At 42.1% G+C, this 9823-nt stretch overlaps 1 protein-coding gene across 1 annotated transcript in view; it reads left to right on the top strand.

The window, feature by feature from the left end:
- slx4ip (SLX4 interacting protein) overlaps nucleotides 1-9823 on the top strand; it is a 31646-nt gene that overhangs the window by 10588 nt on the left and 11235 nt on the right. The window contains exon 4 of the mRNA XM_020601088.1: nucleotides 8511-8588. Coding sequence (XP_020456744.1) covers nucleotides 8511-8588 — 78 coding nt within the window. The remainder of the gene's footprint in view (nucleotides 1-8510; nucleotides 8589-9823) is intronic.

Below are 9823 nucleotides of genomic sequence, written 5' to 3'. Positions count from 1 at the left end.
GGCTGCTTGAGACTTCATGATTAGCTCATAGTGATGTGATTTATTTATGTTTTCAGAGAGATGAACAGAGGGAACTTTTCCCACCGAACATTTTGGCTCTGGACAAGCAGAATGGACATGTTAGACTTTAGAAGCCCAGTTAAAGGGAGCTTGGGAGAGGCCGCTTGCATTCTCCCTGGTAGACCATGCTGAACACACCCACATTTCTCAGAGTAATTAGAGATTGAAAATCAGTGGATAATAGGTTCTCTGTGCTTTGAAGAATACATTTTTGCCATTCGATATGCCTAAGGAAGCACGTGGTTGCGCTCTGTGACAAAAAGAATGACACAGTGATCATGAACATGCTACTGTTTATGTCACGTCAGTGCTGGACACTCTTGGACAACACAAAATGATGTACATAGTGCCCAAGATATTGTTCGTCAGATATTATAATATACTTTTACTTATTGCTTCAGGTTGTTTTGTTTACTCTCAGTGCTGACTGCATGTTATCATTTGCTCCTATTGTTTTAACTCAAAGCAGTATTCATTTTCAAGTGCATAATGGTGTGTATATTTGTGTGCAGTGTAAACTGAGAAGGCCCATTTTACAAAGATTTAGTTAGCATGCCATTTCAAACTGCCAAAGTACATTACCAGATGTCCTAAGTCTACCGTTAGTATTGAAATGGCCACATTGATCTCTCCATGTGAGGCAGAGCTTGGGCACTGTTCAACCCAGTGTTTGAGCATTTCCATCCCAGCCAGAGGAGTTGGAGCTCTGGCAAAGTAGTACCTTGAGTCCAGTCTGGGCCATGCCAGAACTGGTTCCTTCTTCCTCTCCCTGCACAGGTGCCAGGACTTGGGGGGAGGGAACACCTGCCAGCCTGTTTCCCCATGGCCACGGCAGGCTGGAGAGGCATTTTCCCAGGCTCCCCAGATGAATGGTCACTAATAGCCGTGGGAGAGGGCTTTGCGATTGCTGCACAGTGTACCACTGACTCTTTTTGGCAGCCCTATGAAGAGGGCTTAAGGCAGCCTGGCCACGGCCATTGTGAGAAAAGCATTGCTGGATAGCTTTACTGTTGGAGAATGTGTTTACAAATGACCATCTCCCTCGCAATGAAGAATGTGGAGGAAGTGTAGTGACTAAAAGAGTGTTACTTTTTGCCCTGCCCTATGATAGGTTTAGCTTTGTCTGGCTTCTCTGGCTCTTTGAAGGCCTACAGCCCATTGCTAAATCAGTTTATCATATTTGGAAAGACTCTTCAGTCAAAACGCGATTGAAACTTTCTTTGTACAAGATGCACAAACACAAAGTATTACATGTGTTGGAGGTCCATTTTAGGGAGAATCACTGCATACTGACCGTTCAGCCTTCCACTGTGACACCTCACTACTCCTCTCTGAAGACATAGGTATTTTTGTAGTGACAACATGTATTCACCCATGTTGTTTCTTCTCAGTGCTACTGCAGTTATTACTATTTATGTGATTGGCTTTTATGTGGGGACTGGTCTTTAAATACAGAGGCATGCCTCTGACAAAGTTACCTGCCCTGCTCTGTGTTACTGGGTGTGAGGCAGGCTGAGATTAAGGCGAGGTGGAAAGGGAGACCTGTGACAGGAACAAAAGAATTCCAAGGCCCAGGCTGGAAATGGATCCTGATCAGCCCCCCCTGCCTCCCCCCCCTCCCCTGGCCCCTGCTGGGCAACCCCGTTCCTCTGGTGCTTTGTTGTGTTGCCTTGGCTCTTTAAATCCTTGCTGTAAGCCTCTGGCCTTACTCAGCACCAATAAAGGACACCCTGTTATTGCACATATATGCACACACACTTTTGTTATCCTTTTTTTTTTGTTCTTTACATCTTTGTACAAGTAGGCTCCTCTCCTTTTCTCTGCTCTGCAGTATCTCTGCTCTTCTCTAGTGTCCTCATGTCATCCCTTTGTTTTCTCACTTTCCCTCCTTCTCCATAGGGTCAACTGCAGTCTCGTAGGACATAACCGCAATCCCTGCCATAGCTGTCACACCACACTCTTTTCCCATATAATTAGAGTCTGAGCCTGAGCACAGATCGCATTCATGTGACTGTTCCCTTTTACCACAATCTGGTTGGGGGGATGGCTCACACTCTCTTGAACTTGTGCTCAAGTGTTCAGCCTGACCAGAATACCTTGTTTCAGGAATTACAGAGGGGGATGTTTTTCTCTGGTTTTTGCTTCACTTTTAAAGAGATGGGCCTTGTGTCACATGCTCTTGTGAGCTCTGTGCTTTTTCAAGGGACAGGTGTCGTAGTGCAGTGTGCTAAATTTGCTTTGTTAAGAAAAGTCTAGGCCTTAACAAAAGCAGCACAGTTTAATTATAGAGTATTACAGTTTCCAGCCATTTCTTCACATAAGGTCAGTGCTTTAAATCTATTGATGAGAAGAGGCTCTTCCCCTTTTCGCATCACTTATACACCACTATTGAAAAACCTACATAGAATAGCCATTTGTACCATGGTTCATATATTTGGATTTATAAACACGGTGTAGCACATTTATAGAGGACCCTGCAGGCAGAGACAGCTTCCAATCAGACGTTGATCTCAGTTTAAAGGGCCAGCACAGCACATAGCTCAGGTCCACAAACTGCTCTGCACAGCATTAATCCAAAGGGTCTTAATGCAGAATAAGCACTTTGCATCCTTCTCATTCAGAATTTTGTTTTATATGAACATTGGCAGCACTTTGAGAGATTTGTGGCCTCTTGGGCTAATTAAGATATAATAAATATAACAGAAAATGACTGAATATAACATTTTGTATTGTGGCCACATTTCTCTCATCAGATTATGTTTCTGAGAAGTAGATTTTTTTTCCCATGATAATTGTTCTGTGCTCCAAAGTACTCCCTACCACTTTAGTCACATGCCGCATTATGGGTTGGCCTGAGCTACCATGCTGCGGCGTATTTTGTAACTGTGATGAAGGGGTCACCCAAATGTTAAATTGAACACTCATGTGCAAATATTGTTTCAGGTGGACATTGTGCAGGATGATAAGGCACAGTGCTCTGCTATGGCCGTAGTTACACACAGAGAGTGATGTCCTTCCAGGAAAGCCCCCACTTACATATGGGTAACTTCCTCATGCTCTCTCATCCTTCACCACCCCACCCCTCTCTCTCGCTCTAAGCCCCAACTCTCCTCCCACACTTGAGGACAGAGGGAGGGGGTCCACATCAAAGCAGAGATGTCAAAAGAGCAGGATTTCTCAGGCACTGATGTCTGACTATCCTGCTGATTCAACTCCTGTTCATGAAGCTTTTGCGTGGGAATTGCAGTTCTCCTGACATACAGTCATTACATTTGCATGCACACTAGAAACAAAGTTAATGGGTGTAATCAGGTTACAACAGGAAATTGGAGAATGCCTATGCATGCACTGCAGCAACCAGGTTACTGTAAAACCTGCATTTACATGCAGGTGGTGGGTATTCAGATTTCTCTCCTTCTCAGAGACGTGTGTTTGAAGCAGTGCTGGCATTATTTCAGTATATTAATGATATATGATACCACAGCCTGACATTTGGAGGTTGCTAATAATTTCCCTTATTGTGCACAGTAGCCTGAATTTGACAACCCTCCCATTCGTCTGTGAAAAAGCCTTATTTTGACCTTTTTGAACATGTGCTGTCCAATAACAATTGCAGTCCTCACTCACGTTCAGATTCATGATTAACTATGTATGGGTTTGCCTTATGCTTTTGTTCTGTTTGACTCTGATGAAGACACAGTAATGTCAAAACATTAGTCTGATGTGTTTGCACCATTAAAAGCAGCAAATGAATCAGTGTTCAGTGCTGCAGTTGTGTCTCTTCTGAACTCCTGTTTTGACATCTTTGTCAGGCTTTGGAATTAACCGTTTGGCATACAAGGATGTACCACTAAATTTTGATTGTTCCTTGCATCCATTTATGCTGTGATGCTTTCCTTACAGTATGTGTCAAATAAGGTAAAGAGAAAGTTAATATTAACTAGGTAACATACAGTAAGTGCATATACATGCACTGAGAGAAGACACAAACTGACGTATTCTCCATTAAACCTCATTAATGGATCCACTGTACTCAGGCTAATTCATGGCAAGGACCTGCTATGAACTATGAAATCCATCATATCAAAGCAGACATAATTATGGAATCCTGCATGTGTCACAACAGCATGGGATGCCAGGAATGCAGGTGGTAAGGCGAAGGAGGCTGTATCTTCAATAGCTGTTTTAATGATCTCCTCAGGATATGGCTGAAGTTAATGAAGTCTGTTCCATAGAGGCTTACCTTTGACCCTGCTCTGAATGCCCCTCGCCCCTGTCTGTTCTATTTTACACCCCTAGCCACTCTGGATGCTTTTTGGTTTGTTGACTTTTCTTTCCTCTCATTGTTTTCCCAGGACGTGGTGAAAGCTGCAGGGATGTGTGTCTCCAGAGTACAGTATTCTAGCCTTGGCACCAGCCCTATAGAGTCTGTCTTTTTTTTTCTTCAATATATTCCAAAATGGTAGAAGTTTCTCCATATAAGTGGTTACAATATTATCTACCATGTTTCTGAAAATATGGCATGCTGGTTTGTTTACTGTTTGATTTGACCTGTCAAAATATTGTTGTGCATTGGGTTTCAAAACAAATTAAGCAAGACTGTCTTCTCTTTAAGGAAATACAAATGAAACCCTTTAAACTCTCTACTCTGCAGATTTGGATATTGCACCACTGTGGGCCACAGTTGCCACAGAAAAGAGCCACTCATTCCCAGAGGAGGAACCAGCAAACTGTTTGTGAGAGAGAAACATGAATGTAAGCTTAGCATGAGAGAGCCCAGGCAGAGGGCCAAGAGCAACTCTGCGCTATGTAGGACGTTATAAAGCTGGGGCAATAGCTGATGTCTCAGGCCACGGCGTTGCACTGGTTCCCAACTCAGCGTCCAGACGTCCCTGTCAAATTTGTCCTGGGAATTGGCAAGCTCAACCCACCAGGGAAAGCAATGAGAATAGTTGAGAGCTAGACATGAGGCTAAAGAGTATAACGAACTAAATCAAAGCTTCTAAAAACATGGAAAGCCATGAGTATGCAATGAAAGATGCTTGCTTCCTGGACCCAGAATGGGCAGAGAAAACAAAACAGATACAGATCTGCATTCCTCTCTAGATGGACATCCAGAGTGGGAGCTAGATGACTACTGTTTTGCTTTTTAAAGAACAACAGTATATCAGGGTTTTTTTTTAATAAAGGAAGGGTGCTATTGTTAACTATAGATGTGCCAAACATACCCATAAAGGGTATTAATGCAGTTTCCCATTTAAAGCTTGTTGGCTTTAGTATTACATATTTTATGTACACCACATATACCCCAGCACTAAAGACTATTCAGTAACAGAGGTACTTCAATAACTTGTGTACTCATAAATCTAGCATTAACATGTTCCCACTGCAATTTCAGAGGGCCACACAGTTTTGTAGTTGGCTGCTCAAATGATTCACTAGAGAAATTTTGTTTTGTTTCATTAATTCATGTACACAGCTAGCTAATGGTATTCATTTTCATTTGGCACCCGGTGTTGTCTTGTCCTGCAGTGGGGTCTTAAACTTACAACAACCATGGAGGTTTTTTTAAGGGCTTAACAGTGTATAGTTGTGGGTGACCATGTCAATCACCTGACCTCAGTCCAATGTGTTTCACTTGTGAAGATCAGACTTAAGCTCCCAAAGCCCCTCAAACCACCACAGTCTGATGATGGCTACAATGGAGGCCTGGAAGAACACCACTAGAACGTTGTCAGACTGATGTTAGTAGATTATCCCCTTTAGAAAACATGGGTGGCAAAGGATTTCAAACCAAAATATTAAGTATTCTACTTTATGAAAATTCTAATATTTATTTTATATGTATGTTTATTTGTTCAGATACATGACAAATGTCTACAGTAACTATACTATGAATCTAGCATGGATGTTAACACCCATGCTGAAAGTTAGCACTTTATCCCCATGGTCATTTACTTGCAAATTCAGTATGATGGGGACAGAGCTATTCCAGACTGAGACACATTTTCTCAACCTTTGGTTCACCTAAAGCTGTCACATGACCTCTCTGTCGCATGTTTCTGTCACTTACTGCAATGCGGGATTTTAATCCCAAACTGCAGATCCTGGGGCCATACTGATTTGCTGCCTTTACAACTAGATACATGCTTTGAGCTGGTATCTCAGGATTAAGTCAGCCACTGATTAGATGGCTTGGATGAAAATAATAAGGCCTGAGCATCAAGATTAACAATGACTGATCTAAGAAAAGCTGGTGAGATGAGCTTCTTTCTTGTGAGAATTTACCACCCTGAAGTAGGGAAATTCCACCTCAAACATTGTGGTTTTTAAAGACAAATGAGATCAATCTGAAGCTGAAATGTAAATAATTAATGCTTTAGACTCTATTGGTGCTACCTGGCACCTTATGCAACAGATAAAATTGATACCAAGTCTCAAACTAAATCAATTTATTCCAGATGCATCATCCTTCCTGATGTGGCTAAAAGTCCTTATAATTGTTCAGGTTAGAGATTTGCTTTTGTTCTGTCTTTGAGAGATTGGATATATATACTATATGTTCACAGATCTTGACCATACCACCTAACATTGTCTAACTTGAATTTTGCTGTAGGCTAAATTCAGAAGTTTTTGAGGATTAGCCACATTCCCAGAGGTGTTACAGCCTGTCACCTTTGTAACAATTTGACCCTGTTAACTTCAGAAAAGTATTGATTGTTATTGCTTTGTATCATATCAGCAAACAGATGTCCATATTTCAAGTCTTTACCACAATTTCAGTTGATTTCTCACATGCATTTTAATGGAGTTTAGGGTGTATCCTTAGTTTACAGACTTATTTATTGATCAGTTTGTTTCCTTATTCAACCACTTTTGCACTGTTTCAGCCTTATCCAATAAAGTAGTGATCCAGTTTCCTAGTTCAGCTACAAGCACAGTGAAAAAGAAAGCAGAGGTGGTGGTGCCATCAATTACTGGCTAGGAGACTCAGGTGTAAACCTATGGCAGTTATGTGGAAAACTGTCTCTGTAATTGCATGTCATTCAAACACTCACAGGGCGGCATCTTTTTGAAGATGATAATTAGATGTTTTGGGTTAGTGCTAAATGGCGTAACGAAAGGGAAAATGTTCACAGAGTCTCCCTTCACACGTGTGTGTAGGCCAAAGCTGCTACCATGTTGTGTACTGTGTGTTGTATGTTCATGCCACCCTGTGGGACATATTTGTTCCAGCTGTAGATCAGCTCTTAGAGGAGACTTGTCCATGTTTTTTTGATTAGCGACTGTCTACATTACTGCTGGTTAGTGAAAACCTCCACTTTCCCAAAATGTCAGCTTTTCATAAAGTAAAAAAAGCCTCATTTTTAGCTTGATGAAAGTGCATATTTGACATTATCCAGGGAGTTCTCAAAGTGCCTTGAGTGCAAAAGATCAGGATGTTCTCAAGCTGTGGAAGATGTAATCCTTTAATTGAAGTTAAAATGCCCCTGGTTAGAAGTTAGGTTTTCACACAACAGCAATATAAGGACGGCAAATGAGAATAAAAACTATAGAGACATGTAGGTAAAGTCAAGTTTAGTTTCACAAGCACAGTATCAAGAAGAGAAAAAGGGTACCAACAATGTACGAAAGGGTGAACAGGCGCTGTCAGCCTCCCAGCACTATTGTCTTGTTTACAAAGAACAAGAGGATAGTGTGTTAGCCAGACCCTCGGTTTTAGTCAAATTCCTACAAGATTAGGCCACTGATTCTGCCCAGCACATCTTACATACCATGACAAAGATTGCATGACAAGCAGAGCAGAGGCTCAGGCTATGGTTTCTCTGCTTGTGCCAAACTGTGGGGTCACTTAAACTAAAGCAGAATAGTTTCTCACTCTACGAATGAATTTGCTGGTTTTACTAGGGCCCAGACTGAGCATGAGATTAAAGGTAGTGTGGAACTCATAGAAAGAATTCAAGCACTACAGAGTCACCCAGACTTGGCCTGTGGGATGCAGAACTAACAATTGTGTATGGAAATTGCCATAATATTTTTTGTTGTGGAACTAGAGCTACTGAATTTCTACAAGTTGTATTTTTAGGCCCATCTTCACTTTAAGTTAAGCTTCATGGGTTTATTTCAGCAGTTGGTATGTCTAGCCTACTTCTACAGCATGTGATAGAGTGTGCCCTCCAATTAACCACTATGTCTTACTATCATTTGCATGACCCAAACATGATTTGAATGCCAACAGTTGCTGTTTGGTGTCCCGATGCTAAAATGAATAAACGTTTTCAGCATATCATGGAATGGGAACGTGCCACCATGCTCTGTCCAGAAGTGAACCACTGGTGCCTGTGGTGGCTCCTTCCCAGAATTGGAAATGCTGCTACATGTACAAAAGTTCTCCTTAGGTATCTTTTTTTTTGTACTATTAACTATATTTCTTTTGTGTTTATCTATAGGGAAAAACTTCAACTTGGATGCCAATTTTCTGAAGCGGCACATCAACCTCAGATGTATTGTCAAGCAGCTCTATGGGGGTATGTAACCTACATGTTTTCAGTTAACCAGTTCCTGGTTAAATGAATCAGAAATACAAATCTCATGGTTCATACATTGCCAAATTTCCCACAGAGAGAGCAAGTCATTTGTGGTCTGCATGTTGATTTTTCTCCCCCTCACTTGTTTTTATGTCCTGTCCCTACCTGCTTGGGATATTGTTGAGAGCAGGCAGCCATTAAGTGGTTCCCTTGAGAAGCTACTGAGAGTGGGAGAGAGAAAGACTGCTGGACTGTCTATGGAGGGCAGTGAGAATCTATCTCCATGGCCCATCTAGTGCCTGTGACCCTTGGCCACCTTCTCATGGGACCAACATGGCTCTCTTCCTGTCAGTAAAGTTAATATCTTCTCCCTTGGGGCCTGGATGTTAAGGCAGCACTGCAGACTGAGATGACGGTTTCTCTCAGCAGGTCCATTACACGTCAAATTAGACCCAGTCTCCTGAGGTCAAAGGTTGTGTAATTCTGTCCACTGAGTTCGCTGTACATAGTGGTCAGGTAAAAATTCCAGTTAGCTATACAACAGATGGGTAAAGAGTTGTTTTCCCAATTGGGTAATTATACTTTGAAAATGGCAGGTTTTAAGTGAAATGCTATTTGAAAATCTACAGGGCAAAAAAACTTTTAAAGACATTAGTATAATGCAGGAATATTTTGTGATTCAGCCTATTTTTTTTCACCCCACAACACAAAACATGTTACAAGTAATCACAGTTTTTCTGTTTTCAGCACCTTACCAAAAACAAAAGCTATGAAATTTGTCCTGAGGTTTGCACTAAAGTAAAGGCCACCATTTTACTGAAATCAAATTTCATGGCAAGCTGCATATTATATTAATCATCCCTTTATTAGTCCCTCAGTGTGGAAATTTAAACAAACACAAACTGATGGCGGTACTGTCCTGCAAGGTGTAGCTCTGCAATGCGCTGCTCTGGCCATCAGGAGCAAAATGGACTGGGGAGAGCAGGAATTGAACCTTCTGGTTGGAAGACAAACGCTCTACCTCCTGAGACACAGTTGTGAAAATCCATCCATCCATTTTCTTCCGCTTATCCGGGACCGGGTCGCGGGGGCAGCAGTCTAAGCAAAGATGCCCAGACTTCCCTCTCTCCAGACACTTCCTCCAGCTCCTCCGGGGGAATGCTGAGGTGTTCCCGGCCCAGCCGAGAGACATAGTCCCTCCAGCGTGTCCTGGGTCTTCCCTGGGGCCTCCTCCC

Source organism: Monopterus albus, unplaced genomic scaffold (genome assembly GCF_001952655.1).
Source record: "Monopterus albus unplaced genomic scaffold, M_albus_1.0 scaffold3.1, whole genome shotgun sequence".
Lineage (NCBI taxonomy): Eukaryota > Metazoa > Chordata > Actinopteri > Synbranchiformes > Synbranchidae > Monopterus > Monopterus albus.
Note: the sequence above shows the minus strand (reverse complement) of the source record. Positions and strands in the feature narration are given on the sequence as shown.